At 39.5% G+C, this 23,636-nt stretch overlaps 1 protein-coding gene across 1 annotated transcript in view; it reads left to right on the top strand.

Annotated features, from left to right (window-relative positions):
- gbe1b (glucan (1,4-alpha-), branching enzyme 1b) overlaps window positions 1–23,636 on the top strand; it is a 102,839-nt gene that overhangs the window by 17,118 nt on the left and 62,085 nt on the right. The window contains exons 3-8 of the mRNA XM_082502524.1: window positions 4,221–4,336; window positions 6,560–6,685; window positions 7,629–7,764; window positions 10,600–10,690; window positions 13,023–13,232; window positions 23,029–23,144. Of these exons, the coding sequence (XP_082358650.1) occupies window positions 4,221–4,336; window positions 6,560–6,685; window positions 7,629–7,764; window positions 10,600–10,690; window positions 13,023–13,232; window positions 23,029–23,144 (795 nt within the window). The remainder of the gene's footprint in view (window positions 1–4,220; window positions 4,337–6,559; window positions 6,686–7,628; window positions 7,765–10,599; window positions 10,691–13,022; window positions 13,233–23,028; window positions 23,145–23,636) is intronic.

Here is a 23,636-nt window from a genome sequence, read left to right as displayed (position 1 = left end):
CTGTACCACTGCTTGAAGAAGGTGTCTTCCAGAAACTGGCAGTAGGACTGGGAGTTGAGTTTGACTCAATCCTCAACCCGGAAAGGCCCCACAAGCTCATCTTTGATGATACCAGCCCAAACCAGTACTCCACCTCCACCTTGCTGGCGTCTGAGTCGGACTGGAGCTCTCTGCCCTTTACCAATCCAGCCACGGGCCCATCAAGACTCACTCTCATTTCATCAGTCCAGTCATTAGACCACACCCCTTCTCATTACAGAGACGCATATCACCTAATATGCTTAATTGGTAGTAGGCTTTCGAGCCTATACAGCTTGGAGTAAGACAACATGCATGAAGAGGATGATGTGGACAAAATACTCATTTGCCTAATAATTCTGCACTCCCTGTACATGGTTATGCTGAGGATGTGTCGGCCAATTTCCACTGGAAATGCCTTTTGGTTAAACTGTCAGCAAGGAATTTACATTCGCACTGTTACGTTTTTATACAACTTTAATGCAGAAAAAAAACAGCTGCTTGTTTAAGTGAAAATACATTGATGTTTTTTTTTTTTTTTAACGAATATAATTGTGGAGTTGTAAAGTATTTTGTCTAGTGTCAATTATATCGTCAGTTATATCATTATCACAAATTTTCAAATGTATATCGCGATAAATATTTTTGGTCATATCGCCCTGCTCTACTACTTAGTTCTGTCTCTGCCACCCCCTCTTTCCATAGTTCCTCTGTTCCGTTTCCTTCTTTAATTATCTTCCCAGGACCTTGGGCAGCAGCCCAATTCCAACATTCAATTCTGTGAGAGATTACATTTTGACACGGCTCAGTTATATTATTTGATTTCAGTTTCATAGTAAATGTGGAAACACCCCAGTAGCCCTAGTCATGAATATGGTGCAGGTTGGGTGCATAATGCACTGTTTTTTTTTGTTTTGTTTTTTTTCAGAGGAGTTTAAGAAAAGCGAGATAAATAAATTGTTAAAAAAATATGACTTGGCCTCCCTGTGGAAAGTGTTGCTGCAGTATCCGGTCACTTCTCGAGCATCTCTTTTGATTTGTTCTCTATCCTGCAACTGTTATTGCTCATGAATAACAAGAAGATGTGGGTTTACAGAATAAAACATCCTAAAATGACATGCCGAGGTGGTCACTTTTCAATAAATGTTTTGTGTCCTAATGTGTTCCTCAGTCAGTGGCAGTTGTGAGTGTGGAATCGGCACATTATGAATATGCCTTTTTGTTGTTGTCTCAGAGATAAAATTCAGTGAGCAGTGAAGTGGTGTTTTATCAGTTTTTCTTTTAGATGACTGAGCCTGCTGCTTTTACTCGGTGTCGCAAAAGTCACAAGATACTGGAGAACAGTGCTGGGGAAAAAAAACAAAACAAAAAAGGGAGGGAGGAGGGAAAAAAAAGCACAACGAGGAATTATGTAAGAGAGTTTGGAGGGCGGGGTGGGAGTGGGGGGGGATAAATTGTGCAAAGACAGATTGTACAAGTCAGAGAAATAAAGTGGTGTTTGGACCACAGGGGGGGATATTGAAATGGAACAAAAGCCACAGTGATGACTACAACTACAAGCTGTTGTTAGCACAAGGCAAAGTGGCAACACACTGCAGTAATAAGGAAGACTGAAACTGCTAATTGTTATATTTACTATTAAAATTAATGAAACACCCTGTGGTCTGACTAAAATTTCTCATTGTGCCTCCTAGTGGTTAAATAAAGCACAGACATATAGGACACATGGATTTTCAGTGTCTTTCTTCTGTAGAATGAAAAGTCTGCTATAAGACGCTGTTTTCACAAAAGCGATAATAACAATAATAATTTTAAAAAGACCACAAGCAAAATGGAAGCGAGATAGCGGTATAACATGCAGCGAAAATAATTTGATATGTGTGTACAGTATGTTTACTATTTGGCTACTGAAGTGTCCAGTACTCAAATTGCAATACCATCCCAAAGAGCCACCCCTCATTTCTTCACATTTTTAAGGAAAAGGGGAAATGGGTACAGCAGATTATTGAAATATTATGCAAATATACATGGAAATTTAGTATGTAATGCAAAACCAGAGGTCGTACAATTCTAACAAGCTTGAAAATCAATATTTGGTTTGACCACTTTTATTCTTCAGCACAGGCTGAGCTTTCTTAGGCAAGCTTTCTTGTCATTTCTTTAAGGAGTCTTCAGGAACTCACTACACCAGCTCCTTCTTTGGATGTTGGCTTCCTTTTGTTCTGTTCTCCATCAAGAGGATCCCACACTGCTTCAGTAGTTGAGGCCATCTCATGTCTGTTGGTGTCTCTGTTCGGCTCCACTTTCGTGTTGCCTGTGTGTGTGGTGTCATTGTTCATTGACCACAATTTGAACCAAAAAGTTCACATTTCCAGTCAAGTCCAGTTCTTGTGTAATTTGTCCCACTTCAGCCTCTTCTCTGGGTTTCCCTAAGAATGGCTTCTTGACAGCCACTCTTCCACTGAGACTATTTGTGATGATGGATCAGTTGAAAGGCCACTTGCATCTCTCTGGTTTTTTGTGTCAGGTCTTTGCTGTGTTTTATCCTATTTTGTAAGGACATGACTTTCAGATATTGCTCACCAGTCATAGATAGGATTTTAGGCCTGCCACTTCTTGTGTTGCCCTCTGCTTTTCTTGTTTTTGGTTGTATGTGCATGTGTGGGTGTCATTTTTTTTCTGTCTGTAAACAGGAGGGCCTGAAAATTTTTGAACGATTTATTGGTTGAATAAAGCTTATAACCTTATAATTAGAAACTATGAGTCTTACAAATAATGGTATGCGTTATCAACCAATGCAAAGTACCGTATACAGATTAAATGTGTCACATTTGACGTTTGACCTGTCCTCAAGGTCAATAGAATGATCTTGAGGTAAAAGTGATAATAATGCTATATGTGAAACTATGACATGTTGGAATTCTTAATGTCACATTACTTTGGACCTCTAACCTCTTCTTCAGGCTCAAATAAGGTCAAACTTTCATAAAAGGCCTTTTATCTTTAAAACTATGCTCTACATTCTGCTGCCTTTGTTGGTATTGGTGACACTTAGGAAATTATACTGTTGTATGGGGATTCGCATTATAGTTTGCATCCAAACATGTTCCATTTAACCTCTGATCTCCTCTTATATTTCACGTCTGCCTTTCTTTTAAGTTAATCCTGAAATGCTTTATATCTTTAAAAAGTATTGTCAAGACAAATGGAGTGCAAGAAATGAAGTGCATCTTGTTTGCTCATATTTTTTTAACGTGACACAAGGCAACCACCCAGAGAGATGCCATGTTTACAGCTAACAGCTCTTTGGAAATCACCATGTTGGTGCGAAAATTCTGTTTTATGCACGTCAAACTGTGGTATCTTTGGAGTTTTTCAAAGATTCACCTAAAGAAATCACAACAACTGATGTCTTTTCAAGACAGGCAGCTAGTATCAAAGTGTCTAAAGATATATTTAAATTTGGCTCTTTGCTAAGTTGTCTGCAGACACAATGCTTGTTCATCCCTTTAGTTGAGTTTGGTGCTTTAAAAAGAAAAGGCCTGAATGATTCATAGTTAAATGTTAAGTTAAAAAAAAAACTAAATACCCATCAACGTTTTGGGACTGAAGAATAAAAATTACAAGAAAAAGATTCCAAGAAAGGCTGGCTCAGTGTGTGTGTGTGTGTGTGTGTGTGTGTGTGTGTGTGTGTGTGTGTGTGTGTGTGTGTGTGTGTGTGTGTGTGTGTGTAAAGTTGTTCAAGACTTTTGCACAGTACTATCTTTTTGCCTTGTTTTTACTTTCCCCAATCATTTGAAAAAATGTATTTTTTCCCAAAAAAGCTAACCTCTAATATGATGCATTTTTAGCTTCCTAAGACTTCTAATGTTATACAAATAAACAATTTGAGACTGAAAACGAATTCTTTACACTGGAACAAATGACACATACAAAATTGTGACATGTTTTTCAAACTTGTTCATTTAAAAATCCAGGAATCAGATAATTTAATGTGAAGAAAATCCAGCTACTCCTACAGGTCTGTGACCAGTTCATGGCAAAAGAAGCCAAAGAGATCCAAAAAAAAGACAGATATACATTTTCTTTCCACTGTATGCAACTTTCTTTATTCCAGCTGCAGCTTATTAGAATTCATGTTTGTGTCCACATTGCAAACCAATTAGAGTGATGTGTGTAAATGCTGTCTGTTTCTCCTATAGATGGCTGGGACAAATTCTCCCACCGCTACACGAAGAAAGAATTTGGCAAGTGGGAACTGATTCTTCCACCCAAGCATGACAACTCTCCAGCTGTGGATCATAACTCTAAACTCAAGGTAGAGAACAAAACATCTTCATGCTTATTTTCACACTCTCAGTAGGTGTCATCTTGCCTCAGTGGCACAGGGACTTGTCACTATAATGTTCGTGGGAGATTCCCTGTCATGTGTGGTGTCTTATGAACCAAGTGAAAACCTGGCGTGTCGCCATCAACAACATGTCATACTCACAGTGCAGAAGGGAGATTACTGTATGTACACAATCTGCACAGTGGAGAGTAGACACACCTGAGGAGCCCAACTGATGGCTTTTATTTCTGCTCCCATCTGTTGCGGGTATCCCTCAGGACATTGTGCCCCGTTTGTTCGGCGCAAAACACAGTCCACAGTGGGTGTACATGATTGGTTTTAAGCTCTAGTAAATAATTCATCAGGGTTAAATGCAAAAATGCACCCTCCCATTATGCATTGTCTCCCAAACAAACAGCGTGGATGAGAAATAACCCAGAAATGAGATGCCAGGCATGGAGTGGATGGCATCGCCGCGGCACTCTCCTTGGGACCGGGTCATCGTTGGCAAACTCCTGCGCCCTGGACAGGCTGCCCGGCTCCCATTGTCAGCGGAGGTCAGTCTAAGGACGATAAGAAGCAGATGGAAACGCTGGCACCTGGCCTTTCGTTGTGCACCCCCGCTGCCTATGAATAGCTGTCTTGCTGTGAGCCCCACTTTAGAATTAGTTCCACAGCACTCCCTCGTGGAAGCACAAGCCTAGCTCCAATCACTCTCATGTAGAGCAGCTTGCCCTTCCATCCCCTTTGTTCAGTGCCCAATTTGTCTCCATAAACAAGCAGTGTCCTTATGTGGGTACAGTATTTACCATGGGCCATTTATGATGCAACTATGCAAGACCGTAGAGAACGAACAGAAGCGTTATCTAACCGATCAAAAATGCTTTTCTGTCCACACCTAACTTGTATATTGCCCAGTTCTTAGTTGTTTTTCCTGTTTATGCACCCCTCAGCCTTACCAGCCATCTGATTTTTCTTTAATGTGCCTAATTCTGGCCAATTTGTGTGAAGGACCACTGCTCTGTCAGGCTTTATGCCAGTCCATTTATCCAACTATCTTTTCCTAATCCTATAAACTGTGAAGCATGTCATAAGGGGAGCCAGGCAGCTAACCCCAGGTGGCCTGGCCATAATGAAAAAACCCCAGAGGGGAGTCTGGCCAACAGCTCACAGGCAGGTGGCATTGGAACAGTCATTACTTCACAACAGTAGCCAGAATTAGTTGGGTTATAATGCCTGTTTCTGCAGGGGACAAAACAGGGTGAACACATACTGTGGGAAACACTACAGGATCGATTTCTTGGTGGGTTTTTCCAACTCTCACGCTGGCTTTCTCCTTTCTTATTTGACTGATGGAGGCAAAGTAACTTGTCAGATTTCCAAACTATATTTATTTTACCCCCTTCCAATCCCGAATTGCAGACATAATAGATGAGAGGCAAAGGATAATGATTTAGATTTCCTATTTTTCTAAATTGCTCCCTGGCTCAAATCCCCTCTCAACATGGGTCTGTGGCTTTGTTAAAACCAATTAAAGAGCTGCACCCCTCAAAATACAACGGCATAAATCACCACTGAATCCAAATTTACTGCAACAAGTTTTCTAGTCAATACTGTACTGTGGCTTTCTGTCCCCTACATCGTGCCATGTCTGCAGTGCTCCCAGAGAGCCATGCATAACACTTTTAAAGCTGTGAATTTGGCATTGGAGAGTAGGAACTGGCTTTCTGGAAAAGAGGCAGTTTTCATCAACAGTTTGCACCATCTTTCTTTATAATGGATAGGGAGCAACAGCACAGTTTTATGATGTAAGCATTTCATGGCTAACAGATGTAAATAAATACTGACTTTAATATCAAATACATCCAGGGGCTGCATCATGCAGCAAACAAAGAAGACCTTTTGAGGCCTCTGACTGTGCTTTGCTGATCCTTTCTACTTTTTTCCCCTGACTTCTCTGTAGCTTTGTCTTTTCCATTTCATTTTAGATTACATACAGATATCCTTCATCCCCTTCTGTAGGTTTTTAATCCAGAATGTAGACACCTCAGCATGCATTGTGGTGTCTGTTATCTGTCTGCTTATTAGATGTCCATGTCGCTTATGCAAAGTGACTGTCATGCCCACCCAATTTTTTTCTTTTCTTCAATGCCCTGTCATTGTTTAGGTGCCCTTGCTGTAACGTAAAACTCATTTGTCTTATTTTCCCAGGTGGTGGTTCACACAAAGGAGGGACAGCGTCTTTACCGGATCTCGCCTTGGGCAAAATATGTGACCAGGGAGGAGAAAGCCGTCATCTACGACTGGGTTCACTGGGATCCCCCTCAGCCTTACATTGTAAGTTACAAAATATCCTTTAAAAATGACTTTTGCCTAAAAAAAAGAAAAAATAGATGCATGAAAACCACCTGCACATTCAGTGTTTTTCATTTCCATGTTGTATTAGTTACTACCAGCTTTGGAGCTCGAGCTGCTTTTTTTTTTTTTTTTTCATGTACAGAGATGATCAGTGTCTTGTTGCAGTACTAAGTATAACAAATAGTGAGTGCCAGGAAATGAAAATTAAATGTCTATCATTTTTTAAAACAGCTCATCCCCTTAATTATTATGATTATTTTTTTAAAAAAGCTTTGAGATGATGTTAATCATTGAATATTGTGTTACTAAAACCACAGTTTATGTGGTGCTACCCTCTACATTCACCATTTCTTCTCGAAATGAGGAACAGTCATTGTAAATCAGCTTTGCCTCTCATATGCAAAGCTGTTGTGGCCATTCTTAATGTGGGTGCTCGATGCTGCTGATTTGAGTGAGGCTGAATGTGTCTCAATGCTACTTGATGTCCTTAGCCCAAGAGTGAACAAGCAAAACACTAAGAGGCTATTAAAGGCCACCTTGCCTTCTTTATCACTTGTTATTTGGCACCATTTTAATTAGAGGGGCCCTCTTACTGGCAGTATATTTGTTTTATTTACAAGTAGTTCAATCATGTACTTGAAATGCTGTGTTCACAAGGCTTGGTGGGTAGCCATCAGGAAATGGGCACTATGTATAAAAAGAAATGCTTCTCCTGTTGTGTAACACTGCTAGCATGAATCATAAATATTTTTATTGTTTTACGTGTGTGCAGCTATTCATCTCGGCGATGAGATATTTGTGCAAAAACCCACACTTTGTCTTTATGGATCATAAGCGCTCAACAGATGTAGTTTCTAGAAGGGGGGAAAAAGCCCCAGACTCTGTTATGATTTTGTGCATGACGTTTTGGTTACCTCTTCAGCATATCCACCCTCGACCCAGGAAGCCCACGAGCCTGAGAATATACGAGTCTCATGTGGGAATTGGCTCTCCAGAGGAGAAGATCGCCTCATACAACAACTTCACAACCAATGTGCTGCCTCGCATAAAAGACTTGGGTAAGATGTGAGATGGAAAAACCCTAGCTCTACACGATTATTCTTTGCCGGATCCTTCAGCTCTTTAAGTCTGTAAGACGTCTACAGCAGCCATCATGCTGTGATCCCATTCTTCTAACAGTCAGTAAGAGCTTTTCAACTCGAAAATATTTCGTATGTTCTCCAGCCAAGAACAGAAAGTAATGTATAGAGGTCACATACCTGCATACATGTCAATTCTGAGCCGACAGCGTGGGCGAAACAAAACATTTGAGGGGTTTTTAATATCTATTTATTTAGTAACTGTCACCACTAGTCCATAACATAGCAGACATGTCGTACAACTGTGAGTACCACTGTTCCACCAGAAACAGTATTTTCTGTGGCAGACCTGTCACACTGTCTAGATGATACCACATCAGCAAGTCAACATCCTGTTTACTGGTATGACCTAAAGGGATCACTGACCAGTGGATCGTGTTCTGTAAAAGGGGCTCCACAGCACAAGCCAAACTGCACAGCAGTTGTGGCTCTAAGTATGACAACTTGGGTTTTTTTTTTTCTTCATACTCATGACTCACAAAGTCAATACTAGAGAAACGCTATCTGCCTGCCTCTGCCCCTAAGCATTTTTTCCCTGACAGATTTTCTTTAACAGTGTATGTGTAAGTGTGTGTGTTTCATTCCTCGGGCTTCTGATTAATTCAATGTAAAACTCACAGGTTTACCTAATAAGTAATGTGCATTTACTTGAACTGGAAAAATAATTCCAATGGGCTACATTCACACATGAGACTATAGTGGTTGGAGACCGCAGTATGTCCAAAATTATTCCCACCGTGTATAATTAGCTTGCATTTTCATTGCCTTTGAGAAGGTTTCTTCGAAGTCAGGGACCAGATATTTAACCATTCAGTCAGTCTCTGTCTGCAAAGCAACTTTGGTGCATCGAGATGGGAGTAAAACGGCAATAAGACTGAGTCAGTCTCTGTCAGTGGTGCCACCTATCTGTGAAAATACCATGATTAACTGTGATAAATCAGCAAAAATTGATCTTCTTTGGTCTGTTGTAAATTGGTTTCTGTCTACATATACAAAAATTTATATGGAAAATAATTTTATATTAGCTACTCATAGTTAGTCCATCTAAAATCTCAAAGATTTGAGCCCAAAATTGAAACATTTCTATTCAGATGGTAACGTGGTTTTTGCAGGACAGGGATGTAACTGCAAAATGACACAGGCACTTGGCAACCTTGATTTTACAAAGAAATATTGACAATGTTGACAACCTGTCATGTCGTTATTGCAGTGATATGCATCTGCACTCACTGGTGCAGACTGACTCAGATTGATTGCAACGTGCTGTCAATTTCTGCTTTTATAAATTAAACAACAATTATTTACAAACTGTTGTCAGTCTGTCTAAGAGTGATTGCAGTCAGGTTGCAAGTGTCTGGAGAGAGGTTGCCTTTCACCAATTGACTTGTGCTATCGCCTTACGATTGAAAGTTGGTCACTGCAACTACTTGAACTCGGTCTAAGACAACAAAGAAAAAAATTAAACGCAGTCACCGAGCAACCCTATATTTTGCTTATGATCTTATGTATATGACCTAAAACATCATGCAAATGTATATTTTTCACTAATTTTTAAGTAGTTAATTTTCAAGTTATCTCAACTAAGAGTAGCGTTCAAACGTTGCTGCAACCTTATGAAAGAAGTACCCATTTTGCTTCTCTACCCCTATGAGCGTTGGTGTTATTTTGCATTCAGGAACGCCACGCTGCACTGACATCGTTAAAAGTACAGACACAACTGACACAGCAGACCAAGAGAAATGTGATCAGTCCGTTTTCTCGGTTGTGTCATCTTGTTTGGCAGATAAGGAAACTGGCAGAGTAACTGCTGCAGCAACTGAGGGGTTCTATACAATAAGGATTCTCCAGGAGGCTAAACTCCACAGTCTCTAGTGACGGTGACTTTACCTGCCATTTCATTTTCTTGACTGAAAGAGAGTATATATATATATATATAAAAAAAAGAAACTTCCTCTCACCCCAGCGCTTTGTCACAATCCTTCAGAAGGCAAAGTTTTGTTTCCTTTCTCTCTAGCCTGAAAAGAGATATATATAAATAAATCTGTTCAATACAACAGTGAAAACCGCAGGGCCTCCCTCTAGAGTCCTCAGTGGCAGTTTAAAAGCCTGTTGTTCTCTTATTCATAGAGGCAGTTTTTGTAGGTTGTTTTGTGGTATATGACCTCCTGACTGATAGCTAGTGTTTCCCTGTTGCCACAGCTTGTCTTTAGGATACTGGAGCTTGTGTCAAAAAGGAAATGCCTGGAGCTCATACATACAGTGTGACTGACACAGGTCAAATAGTATCAACTCTTAAAGATTTCCAGATTGTTTCTGTACCAAATAGTGGCCAAAACACAAAAAGAGAGACGTTTCAGAGAATTTTTCTAAGCGTGTCTTATTCTGTGTGGCCAACCAACCCACACATCATAAGAATTATTTGCATTTTTAAATGATGTTTGAAATACAAGCTGAACAGCAGGGGTTTATTAAAATTAATCATTAGAAAAGAAGATGAAGATTTGCAAAATTAATAACCCCTCTAGTTACTGTAGGGAAATTAAGCTATCCAAATACAAATAAGGAACAAATAAGCACAGTGTATCCCACTGCCATACACACCAAACACATGTTTTTTTTTTGATGAATATTTTAATAGTTTCACAACAGCTAGATAAGGTTAGCTGTTTAATCTGGTATAATATGCTTTTTAAGGCATGAAATGGGGATGAAATTTGTAATATGATAATTGCAGTGTCTCCTCTCTTGGTCCAGGTTACAACTGTATTCAACTGATGGCCATCATGGAGCATGCCTACTATGCAAGCTTTGGATATCAGATTACAAGTTTCTTTGCTGCTTCCAGGTAAATGCCATCATTTCACTAGTTTTATATATATATATATATTGTATTTTGTACAAGGTACTTGTCTCTGCCAAGGAGGTTATGTTTTTGGTAGCGTGTCATCATTCTGTCTATAAACATGATAGCTTGAGGTTTGAAGGAATTCTAATAGAGAAGGGAGCCGGAGATCGACAGTCGGACTGCTGCTACGGCTGCAGTGATGCGGACGCTGTACCAGTCGGTCGTTGTGAAGAAGGAGCTGAGTGTAAAAGTGCTCTCAATTTACTGGTCGATCTACATCCCTACCCTCGGGTCACGGGCTTTTGGTAGTGACCGAAAGAACGAGATCGCATTTACAAGCGGCGGAAATGTGTTTCCTCCGAAGGGTGGCTGGCCTCTCCCTTAGAGATGGGGGAAGGGGTTCGGACATCCAGGAGGGGCTCCGAGTAGAGCCGTCGCTGCTCCTCCACATCAAAAGGAGCCAGTTGAGTTGGTTCTGGAATCTGACAAGGATGTTCCTTGGTGCCTTCTGGTTGAGGTGTTCTGGGGATGTCCCAACGGGAGGAAGCCCCAGGACACGCTGCAGAGATTATATCTCTCGGCTGGCCTGGAATTCTGATAAAAGCTGTAGATGCAGTGTCGTGTTATAGGGAATGATATGTTGGGGTTTGAAATTTCACAATACTTTAGACCTCTGACCACTTCTTCAGGGTCAAATAGAGTCAAACTTTCACAAAATGTCTTGGGGATTCTAAACATCACATCATACAGTAGTCTGCATCCAAATATTATTTAAAATCTGGTCTAATTTTTGCACATTTTACATTACACTGTCTCTCTTTCAAGTTGACCCCAAAATTAATTATATCTTCAAAGAAAGTATTGCCAAGATAAATAAATCCGCTGCCTAGTTGGTTAGAAATACAGTGTAGTATAATATTATCATGTCCAGTTATTTACAAATCAATACCCATGTTCCGTTACTTTCTCCTACATAATGTTTGTGTAATCGGAGTAAATCTCTGTCCTGCTACCTTCATAAAGCAGATTTAAGGAGAAAAACAACCAAAGTGAGTATATATCAAATGCAATACTACTGCATTAAAAGAATAGACAAATATATATATATATATATATATATATATATATATATATATGAAGTCCTTCTTCTAATATATTTGTCAATTAAAAAGAAAGAGGAAGTGTAATCATACTGGGAGTAAAATTGTGAACCAGTAAAATATCTGAAAGACAGACTCTAAAAGATTTCAGCTTTAAGGTATCCAGTATCACACTTTACCACCTGAATGTATTTTATCTTTAAAGCGGCTGCAAAATGTTTTAAAGTTGTTGATGTTTTATTTTGAGGGTTGAATGAGTGTCACAAAAACAAACTGAGTGAGCAACTTTCTCCTCAACTCAGTCACCTCAAATCAAGGTTAGGAAGTCTGACACCAGCAATAATCTCTCTGTAAATACATTTTCTGTTAATCCACAGAGTGGGGAGAGTCGTAGATAAAGGTGGACTAGTCTGAGTCTTTATCTTCTTTCAGAGATCCTCCTTCCTTGCTCAGAGTAGGGCATAGTTATATATATTGTAATTTCACCCTTGATTGATCGCTTAGTGTCATTTAAAACCTCAGTGGTTGAATACCGGAAAGCAGGATAATCCTGTCACTATGTGTCCTATTTTTATTTTTATTTTTAAAGGAAGCTGATATGATGATTGTTGGGAGGATGGGATGTTAGAGATTGGATAATATAAGGTGTGGGTTATGGATGCGTACACATACAGTTGTGTTTTTCAGTGTCCTGAGAATTCCACTGACTTTACTGTAGATGTCCTGTAGAAAAGGTTAATATAAAAACATCTATCAAATGACAAAAGCTCACTTTAGACAAAGCGGCTATGCTTGTACAATAATATACTGCTCAATGCTGTTGTGATTATTTGAATTACAAACATTTAATGAAAATATAAATTCAGTGTTGGTTTGCACTTAGTCTTAAATGGGCCTTTTGTCAATGTGACAGCAATTTTAGAAAGAATAAAACCATTGAGTGGGAGTTAAGATCTGCTTGACAGGTTTATTGTTAGGGAAATTGAAACAACTCAGAAAATATATGTAATTTAGGTCCTTGAATTTTTTTTAAGCTTGTGTTTGCATATGTGCATGCTGTTAGTTATGTGCTCAAAATGGTCCAATTATAGGGGGGGAAAAGGTTAGTCTGACATATTCCAGTTGTAACTTGGATGATTTTCATTGAGTGGCAATTTTGAATCAACCTAAACTTCAGGGTTAAGCTTGTGTAGTAACCTAATGTGAATCTGAATGTGTGTGTTCATTTGTAGCCGCTATGGGACCCCAGATGAGCTGAAGCAGCTGATTGATGTGGCTCATTCAATGGGGATTATGGTGCTCCTGGATGTCGTTCACAGCCACGCGTCCAAGAACACGGAAGATGGCTTAAATCGGTTTGATGGATCCGACTCATGTTTCTTCCATTCTCCACCCAGAGGGGTGCACAGCTTGTGGGACAGCCGTCTCTTTAACTACTCCAGGTACTTGTATAGTTTTTATAACTTTTTAATAAGTATCCAGGTTTTTGACAAATTCTGACCATGTCATCTGAATGTTTCAGCAATTAAATAAAGTTTCATTAGACAACTTTTTTCTGGTCTTCTATTGACCAGTCTTGGTTGAGCCAGTGTGAATTGTAGCCTCAGTTTACTGTTCTTAGCTGACAGGAGTAGTATCCGGTGTGCTCTTCTGCTGCTGTAATGCATTTGCTCCAAGGTTTGATGTGTTGTGCATTCAGAAATGTTCTCCTGCAGACTTTTCTCCTAGCCCTTATCCTATAACCTATTGCATTAACACCACATTTTTCCCCAGAGAACTACAACTCACTGGAAAATTTTTATCATTTCAGATTACTATCTGTAAACCCTAGTGATGGTTATGTGGGAAAATCCCAGCAGATCAGCAGTTTCTGAAATACTAAGCTGTCTGGCACAGACAGCCATGCTGCGGTCAAAGTCCCTCAAATCTCCCCTGATACTCAGTTTGAACTTCAGCAGGTTGTCTGACCCTCCCTAAATGCACTGACTTGCTGCCATGTAATTGGCTAATTAGACATTTGTGTTAAAACACAGTTGAATAAGCGTACCTAACAGACTTGCTGGTGAATGTCTGAAACTGAGAGGTAATAGTTAATTCACGTTTATTCAGTCACTTTGATACAGTGTCATTTTCAATTGGTGGGGGGAAAAAAGTGTTGAAGAGTTTCCACAATATAACTAAATGACAATGTGATTACTTACTCATATAAAGTAGTAGTAAAAATGGACATGCTGTGTAATATTAAAAACCATAAACCAAAACCACAGAACCAATTTACTTTTGTTCTTTATACCATTTAAATTTACTGTGATTAACATCGTCCTGATTAGACATTATATATTTTTCAAGATCTTTTTAGCGTGATTTGAAAGCAAACACATCCCTGCTATTTCTACTCCTCCATTATGCTGTACCTGCCGTGGAGATTTGAATGTTACATACTGTTAGACATTGAACTTATGATGAAAAGACACTTTGTCTGCATCAGCTACATATAAATGTAAACACGTGTAAAGATTGATGAATGAGGATAAATGGGAACCTGCCATATCACTTGTTACAGTTTCTCAGACTGCCTTGTACAGAAAGATTTGTTGAAGGTCAAAACCAAGACATGCTCTCAAAAATGGCAGATTACATCGCTCAACCAGACGGCCGTGAAGTAAGGCACTGATATATAGGTGAAGTGTAGTGAATGAGTGGTTAACTGAAAACTCAAGTTTCCTCCTTTTGCCTTGATTTTCTTTTCTTTTCTTTTTTTTTTTTTTTACCTTTTTGTACATTTGTTCAGCTAGGATCGTCACAGTGTAACAGAGATTTGGTGATGTTCGTAGTTTCAACTAATTACAAAAGTGTTAGAAAACAGATGAAAGGCCATAAATAGGCAGGTTATTTTTTCTGTCTCTGCTGGTGCTCAATGTACACCAAAACTATCGACTGGTGTTGTTGTTCGCCCTGTTAATTGGGTGTCTCTCTTGCCTCTGTACCCTGAAAATGATCCCAGCACACATTAAAGAGGAACAGGCACTGTTGAGTCTATCAAATGCCTTTTTGAACTCGCTTTTAATAAGTGTGTGTCAGTGTGCACCACTTTCCAATACATTATACAATGCTTAGTGTCAGGCAGGGGGGCTATAATAAGAGAACAAGGTTCTTCTTTCATTAGTTATTGAACCCTCCTCGTATCAGAAGCACTCATTAGACATGGTGCAGACATATGCCACAACTGGGAGGCATATGAGGAGTCATTTGTAAAAGCCCAAAGGAGCTCTGCAATGTCATAGCCAGTTCATTTGTCTTCTTTGCCTCTCGCAAGATGTTTGGACACGTCGTTTGTGTCAAGCTTTCTGTTACTTTCTTTGGAAGGAAATGAACCTCAGAGGCTACCCGTGAACCTTGTGGGATACACAGTCTGTTTTTAATCAAGCAGCCTTGCTATCAGCCATCACATTCTGACCATGATGTTCTTATTAGGTTGACAGAAGCTGACTGATACAAGCTATCAGAGCAAATGCACATTTTCCTTGTTGCTGCCTTTTTTGCTTTGCTTCCACTTGTGCATCTTTATCAAAGAACACCTTTTTTGTTGTATGTGTTCCACTTCAGCTTTTCCTCATAAAACATTCAACACAGTCCAGAGAGAATGCTGTTTAGATAGATACCTGCTATCCAATTTGTTAACTTGAGTTGCCTCTGAGTCAAATGTGTCTGCATTCGGTATTAAGAATGTCTGGTTTTGCAAACATTGGTTCCAGGCTCTAGGAATGCTAGAAGTGGGTTTGCTGTTGCTGAATACAAACTTGGCTATCCAAGAAGCGAGCTGCATTGAAACTATAAGGACACATGCATATGCTGGTGGTTGTTAAGCCATTTTTAAATAATTGCTAAATTGAACCAAGTAAATAATAAATGTACAAAAAAATATTTAAGCATTCATGCTGTAATGTCATCCATCCACCTGCCATATTTTCAGGTCTATGCTGTATAATCAGCATTCTGATATTGGCTGTGTTTATTAATTTGTTTTAAAGGAAAACATTCTTAACTTTCAGTAGTCTACTTCTTAGAATTGTCTTTCATTTTTTTTCGACTTTAGGCAAAAACAGCCAACTTTTGCTTGAAAATTTCCTTTGATGTCTCAGATTTTCTTAAAACCTACAGGGAATGCTTACACTTCATGGCCCCATAATAAAGTTTTTTATGGCTTTTCTTTCATGTAATTACTTGGTGGACACTCATATTAAACATGCGCAGCCATGCATGAGAACACAGCGGTCTCATCCACTGGCTTCCCACATTAGCTGTTTGGGGGGGCTAGCCAATCAAAAGACAGTTAGCTTAACCTCCTAGGACCTGGCATCCACATATATGGACATCACATTTTGGGTTGTCTAGACCAAAATACAAGATTTTTGCTCTACAAGTGCCTGATATCCACTTACGAGGACATTATACTGCCACTGTTCTATCAAAATTTAAAACGAATGTCCTTGAATGTGGATCTCATTTTTCTCCAAAACAAAAATCAGTAAAAAAAATGTTTTTACATTCATCAGGTCCCAATCAGCCCATATAGCAAAGATTTCAAGCATGCCATGAAAGAGTTCGGGTATTAGGAGGTTAAAGAAGGTAAGGTGGTGGCCTGAACGTGACAAGAGCTAAAATGGTTTGTTTCAGTTAACAAAATAAGAGGCTCCCCAATTTAAAGAGAATAAGATAAATATGGGTTTTTATATTAGCGGCTCTAATAGAATACAAATTTGGAGCTGGAATGTAGCATAATAGGTCAATAAGTTGTCAAGATGTGGTGTATGTGAATGTACTAGGTGTGCTGCACCAAACGCATGGGTATGTGTCGAACAGAAACTAATTTGGGGACATCCACATCATTCATCGGTGTCTGTTTCCTTCATGAACCTTTTTAAATACGTCAAAGTCACCTTGACACAGTGACCGGGTAAGTAGAGTGCTTGTAGGGGGGTTGGCAGCCAAAGAAGCCAAGCCTTTTTGCAGATCAGTAGTGAGAGTTCTGAAGAGCTTGCTGTGGGTCCATTCTATATCCCCAACCTCTCTCAGGATCATTTGCATCAATTTTTCATCAATTTTTGTGTGAATTCTTAAGATATGAAAAATGGGCTTGGGGCTAGGCTTTTGAAAATGCTTTTTAGCTTTTCTCTCTGTTGATGTTCATGTTGAAAGGGAGGACTAACTATTTTCACTTTGACAGTATTATTCTACGCGTGCATGTGTGTGTATGTATGCATATATCATTCTTTTGTTTGTTTGATGTATAATATAATGCTAAGACACTGATCAAGTTATATAATTAGACCTGAATCCATGTAACCCTCCACTGTGTGCCCAATAAAACTAGATACACAACAAATGATGCAATTTTCTCTCAAGCATGAGATGACACTACAAAATCTGTTTCCAGCTGTTACCAGCTAAATGCCCTTTAAATTTTGAAGTTCTAGAATAAGAAAACTACACCCAAGGAAAGACATCTAGGGGGAGCAAGGAATCACCCTGCTGGTAACTGGCATGCTTTTATTTGAAAGAAATGGAGCAGAAACCATCACAGAAGAAACAACAAAAACTCTATTTCCCTTATGTAAAAACATGAATGCTCCTACTTGGACCAACTTTGTGCTGTAGCTGGGGTTTTGGTACTGTCTGATCAATCACTAAACCCACACTTGAAAACTCAGTCACTCAATCCAAATGCATTCATTTCAGTATTTAACACCCATGAGTTATTTCCCCTATCCCATCAGGTCACACAGCAATGGGAAAAGTAGTTTTTCCCCTCTAGTGAGCTTCGGCTAATGAGTTCAGCTTAGCAGTAGGTGTGCAAGTTGGCTTCTTGGAACTCCCTGTATTGCTACCAGTAGGTGCTTCATGGAGTCACTGGATAGGATAAGATACAAACACTTTACCTTCATGCCCCTTAACCATTGAAAACTAGCCAAATAGGAAGAAAATATCTATAGTTTGTGAATTTTTAAATTGAGTGTTGTACCTGGGGTAGCACAGTAGTGCAGTGGTTTGTACTGGTGCCTCACAGTGAGAAGGTCCTGGTTTTGATGTATTTTCATGGTCTCCCTGTACTTATGTGAGTTCACTGTTTGTACCTCAGCTTCCTCCCACAGTCCAAGGACATGATTGTTAAGTAAACTGACCAGAGGTGTGAATGTGAAAATGTTTCCTCCTGTTGTGCTTAATTTATGATATAGTATACTGTCTCTTATCTTACGCTAATGTGCAGTTATTCAAAAAATCCCAAAGCTTGTTATGGATGACACTTTGGCTACGTTCACACTGCAGGTCTTAATGCTCAATTCTGATTTTTTGATCAAATCCGATTCTTTTTTTTGTCTGCTTGTTCACACTACAAATAAAATGCAACAGCAAACGCTCTCTAGTGTGAACGCTCAAAGCGGCCCGCATGCGCAAAAGAAGTCACACACAACGGCTCTGTTTAGACCCAGAGCAAACAATATTGTTTGACTGATGGCCCTTAATATAAAGACTTCGGACTTTACGTTTCCCAATTTTTGCTTTAAGTTATTTTGTTATTTACATAATATTGTAGATAACCTAATAATTATCCTTATTGCTGTTTTAGAGAGGCGCGGTGCTTCAAAGGATAGTTGCAGATTTCTGTCAGAATCTGCAGATTATAAAATACAAATAAAATGTTCACGTTGTCTTCCCAACAGTTTCACTGACATCTACACTGGATGGCCAGGAAGCGTTCGCGATGTCTTATCGGGCGCTTCTCCGGAGCTGATAATTGGCATCTGTCTTGTGTCGGTGACATAAAAGACGGATTTAATGCGACATGACCGTTCAAACAGCAGTCGCTTTCTAAAACATCGGATATGTATCGGATTCAATACCACATACGAAAGTGACCCAGATCGGATTTGAAAATATCGGATTTGTGCCGTTCACACTGTCATACCATGATCGGATATGGGTCGCATAAGGTCAAAAAAATCTGATTTGATGCGCTTTCGCCTGCAGTGTGAACGTAGCCTATGTATGGGTCAGATCCTAACTGGTTTGTAGAAAAATACAGCATGAGAAGCCCTGATGGTGGGCCGCAGTGGCCCTTTTTCATTGTTTTTAATTCTTGGTTTCACTTCAGCTCTTTGCATGTTAGAACTTTAGTCTTCTCCTAGCTGGCAAGGACCAACAACAGCACAAGCAAGAGTAGCCCACAGACCGGTTTTTGTGACTCTTCCCCTTGGTGACAGTAAACCTCTACAATGTTGAGCATGTAAACATGTTGGAGCCCTTAGTGTGTCCAGGTTAAACGATGGATGGATGGAACGGAGGAAGGAGTTTGTGTACTCTGTGACTTTAAAAACTGGATCTCCAGAAAGGCACTGATTGCCTTTGGTCATGCTCCTAAAGTGACGTACCACCTTTATGCTTGAACAGTACGTACTATTCCACTGAAAACTGCTGTATGATTTCTGGGTCGAAGTCCGAGACCTAACTCTGAAAGATTCAAGATTCAAAGCTCTTATTTTTAACCAATGATGACAATACACATGAAGGATGGGCAATTTTGTCATAGAAACGGATGTTTGCTGCACAAATTGACGTCAACATGGCCAGAACAGGGAGTAATTAAAAACTAGCAGGAGCACTGTCTTATGTTACCAACTGTAATGCAGGATCTCTAGCTAACTAGATAACAAAGTTTGAAGACTAGTAATTATTATCTTTTTTTTTTCTTTTTTTTTTTGTTACTGTGGTTATTTAAATTACTTTAACGGCTTCCTTATGAAAATCACTTCTAAATGTCCTGCAACTCCTGAAATATGGTCCACTGGAGAAAACTCTGAAGAATTAGAACGGGCCTTACAGACAGCCACTGATTCCTGAAAGATGGCAAGTACAAAGTGATACTAATTACAGGTTGCTAAACATACAAACAGTCTCGCAGGCAGCAGAATATTCTTCCTAAGATGCCAAGCAAGAGCAGATAGCTGCCAGGCTGCATAAAGAATGCCAGACAAATGGCAGATATCTAACACAAAGCAAAGCAATACAGGGACAGTCTGTCAGACCTCTAGATGAGAATTTACCCAGCAAGGCAGCCAGTACTATCAGACTCGTGGAATGGCTGCTTACAATGTTCTGCTACACAGTATAAAGATGTAATTTCTGCACAAGTCCAACACAGCACCTGTGTGCATCAAGGCATGTGTGATTTGGCTTACTGAAATCACTGTTTTACTGGAGAGCGGTTAAACTGAAAATAAAAAATCAAACTGTTAGAGAACATTTCAAGCACACACTGTAGTAGCCTCAAAAGTAAAAAAAAAAAAAAGGTGTCCAAGTAAGTCATAGTCTCCCAAAATTGCCTTTAGTTAATGCATGCAAATCTGAATTTGAAAGAAATGTGATTGATAAATAAATCAAGTTTAAGCCCAGAATGTGGTTTCGTTGATGTTGACACTCCTGTCAGTGTCTCTGTCCCCTGTTAGATTATAGAAGGTTTTGAAATGCGTTAAACGAGCCACCTCATTTGTCCTTTTTGGTCTAACAAATGCACCCCATACATCGGGTTGTCTGGTGACACAGTTTGGGCATCACACTTCTCGTGGAATGAACTGTCAGCTTCTAAAATTTATTTGGTCTTATCTGCAGCTTACCTGTGATGTTGGTAAAACAGGGACTTAAATCTCTCTCCACGCCAACCCTAACAAGTTGACATGTCACCTAATGCAAAATCTAGAAACACGGCAACTTATGGCTTCTTTTGGCTGGAAACTGAGTGTAAATACACACTGTAATACCGGGCACAGCTACAGCCAGCATGAGGGGCAAATAAGCTCTGATGAGGAGCAACTAAACATGATTTTTTTTGTTATTTTATTTTATTTTATTCTGGCAGTGTGCACTTGCAGGTAGAACAGAAACACCCATGACAGATTACTTTGTCTTACCCTACAAGCAGCAATATTAGGCTTTTACTCTATTAGTGCTCCCTAACCAGGTTTCACTGTCATGGCAGAGCTTTACTATGAGGACAGTGTAATATGCAATTTGCTTTTGTATTAACACCACAGACCAAGTGATAACTTCATTGAACTGCATAGATAAGTGGTGCATTGCATTGGTACAGAGATCTAACTTTCTCACCGTAATTGGACTTGATCATAAATGGCATTGTGGGTCCTAATGTGGCAGTATGGTTTCATCTTGGGCCTCTGGCTCTCAATGGCTATTATCTCCATCCCGTGAGGATACATTGTGTCTGAGCCTTTGTTGGCTCTGCGCAGTGGAGTGGAGGACCTAATCTATTTATCACAGGGTCTGCGTGACCACCCAGCCAGCCTGCTATATCGGATCATACCAGGCTCTCTTGTGATCTTTCTCTAGGGATGGAGGAAGTACCGATGTAACATGCAGCTTCACACCTGTCAAACAGTGCTGGTGTTGGTCATCCCTGAGGAATGGAGCACAGAAGGGAATGCATTTAAATGTATTTTTGTGTCATGGCTTTCTTGGCCAAAAGAAACTGGGATTTTGTGGGGGGGTTTTGCCACAGAGGTGTAATCCTCAGGTTTTAGTGTTAGATAAACCTATAATACATTTTAAAGATAAAGCATTATTAAGGACATGAGCTGTCTAGTGTTTGTGTGAAATTTTTCAGTTTTAGATGTTATTGAAGTGTTGTTGAAGCATGAATCTGGGTCTTCTTGCTGCTTCACCAATTTTTTGACATGATGAAATTGCAAAAAATAAAAAGAATTGAAGGGCCCTTGGTGTGGTATTGAGACAGGGGGAAAACTCTGTGTCTGACCTTTGTAATTCAGGATACTGTCATTCAATAATACATTAACATTTTAATTGATGAAGGAAATCAGCCTTACTAGGAGCTTATGTGGTTCACTCTATTTAACTAGACAGTGAAATGCCCCCTATAACACAGCAAAAATACTTTTGATGAGGTAAAACATTTGTCAGACAGGAGCGTCTTTCATGGTGGGCCTATACAGCTGCCAGCCGACTGGCACCATGAATACATACAGTTGAATTATTTCTGTTAACAAACCCTTTACATGCTGTATATTCTGAAGTGTAGCTCAGGAAGTAGAATCATATTTTACGTACTACAAAGACACTCCGTGGATACAAATTTATCGCAAAAACAGAAACCTTCATTAGATTTATATTTATAAACACATAGTAGTCACAAACTATTACAAACAGTTGTTGGAGTATGGAGAAGATCTGGGCCTGGCCTAAGCAGAGGCAGCATCTAATCAGTGTAATGAATGTCATTCGTGTCTCATCCCTGGTGCTTTGCTGCTGCCTCCCAGTTTGGCATCCATGTATGCAGTGTTTCATTTGGTCCTCATTACACACACTGCATATAGACAACCAAATATTGAGTTTTTACTGATGTTTCCATGGCAACACACCTCTCAATGGAAAGAGTTGAGGTGTGTAGTGTACTTTGCCTTGAGAGGCTGTTAGAAATCGGATGACTCGCCCAGTCAGGAACGGGGAGACTGGGGCCATTTATGGAATCCAGCTCCTCTGTCCTCCACCGACACAGTCCAGTCAACAGACACAGTGAGCATTTGCATGCTTTGTAGCACACCGTGGGCTACACTACAACCACAGTTAACGCTTTCAAATTCAAATAGTTTATTGGCTTCTTTTTTTTTTTTTTTTTTTTTTTTTTTGTACAGTCTTTGACCTCTTGTTTGTAGGACATTGTAAAACAATGAAGATGAGGCCAAAGCAAGTAGAAGTGTAGGATTTATCTCATCCTCAAGAGAGGAAACTCCATTCCTTGCGCAGTGTTTGTTTACCCAAGTGTGGCGTGAAATCCTATCACTTCAAATACACAGAGATGGGCTTGGTAATATAAAACGCTTGCCCAGTGATCGAGTGAAAGCATGTGATGGAAATCAGAAAACTTAACCGTACACTGTAAGCCACTGATTTGTAGTTTGACAACTGGTTATTTGAATTGGTTTTCTCCTCAATTTAGTCACTGTACTTAATGAAAACACCGTTCACTCTCATTTGCGCTCCATCTCCGACATAATATAAGTTTGGTTATCAATATGTGAATGTCCTGTAGGGGTGAAAATTAATCTCTGGTGCCTAAAGTGCACAGTGAGATGTGTGAATAATTCACAGCTTTTGCTTTGCCTGACCTTGAATGTGTGTGCTTGTGTGCGCGTGTGTGTGTTTTTCTAGCTGGGAAGTGTTGCGGTTCCTGCTGTCAAACCTGCGCTGGTGGATGGAGGAGTACCACTTTGACGGCTTCAGATTTGATGGTGTTACTTCCATGCTGTACCATCACCATGGCATCGGTAAGACTGGTTTGTGTGCACCTTATATTTCAGAGCTGTGTGGTGTGAGTAAAGCCTGTCATCCTGCTCTTGTTTATAACTCGCAGTGGAGTGTACACCACACACTCCCGAGTGTTAAAGATTAATTTGAGCTTTGTTGAGAGGTCTAACTTATCCTATCCATCATGAGGGAACTTTTTTTTAAATTTTATTTTATCAAAGTGTTAATGTAAAGGCTTAATATAAAGGTGAAAGGTTAATAGAAAGGTCAAAAACGTCATCAAAACAATTTTTTTCTTTTTTTTTGTTTGTTTGTTTGTTTGTTTGGGTTTGTTTTTTTTTTTTGGGGGGGGGGTTGTTTTGTTTTTTTACCAAATTATATTTAGAGAAATTTGGTCTGGTAAAACAAAAAGACTGTTGTCTGAATTGAGATTTTAAATAAACGAAATTAAAATATACTTGGTGTAAAACGTAACCTGTATGCCGTCAAAAGTTGGGATAGGACCATTAGAA

Source organism: Aulonocara stuartgranti (assembly GCF_965226115.1).
Source record: "Aulonocara stuartgranti genome assembly, chromosome: 14".
Lineage (NCBI taxonomy): Eukaryota > Metazoa > Chordata > Actinopteri > Cichliformes > Cichlidae > Aulonocara > Aulonocara stuartgranti.
This window is presented reverse-complemented; position numbering and strand designations above follow the sequence as displayed.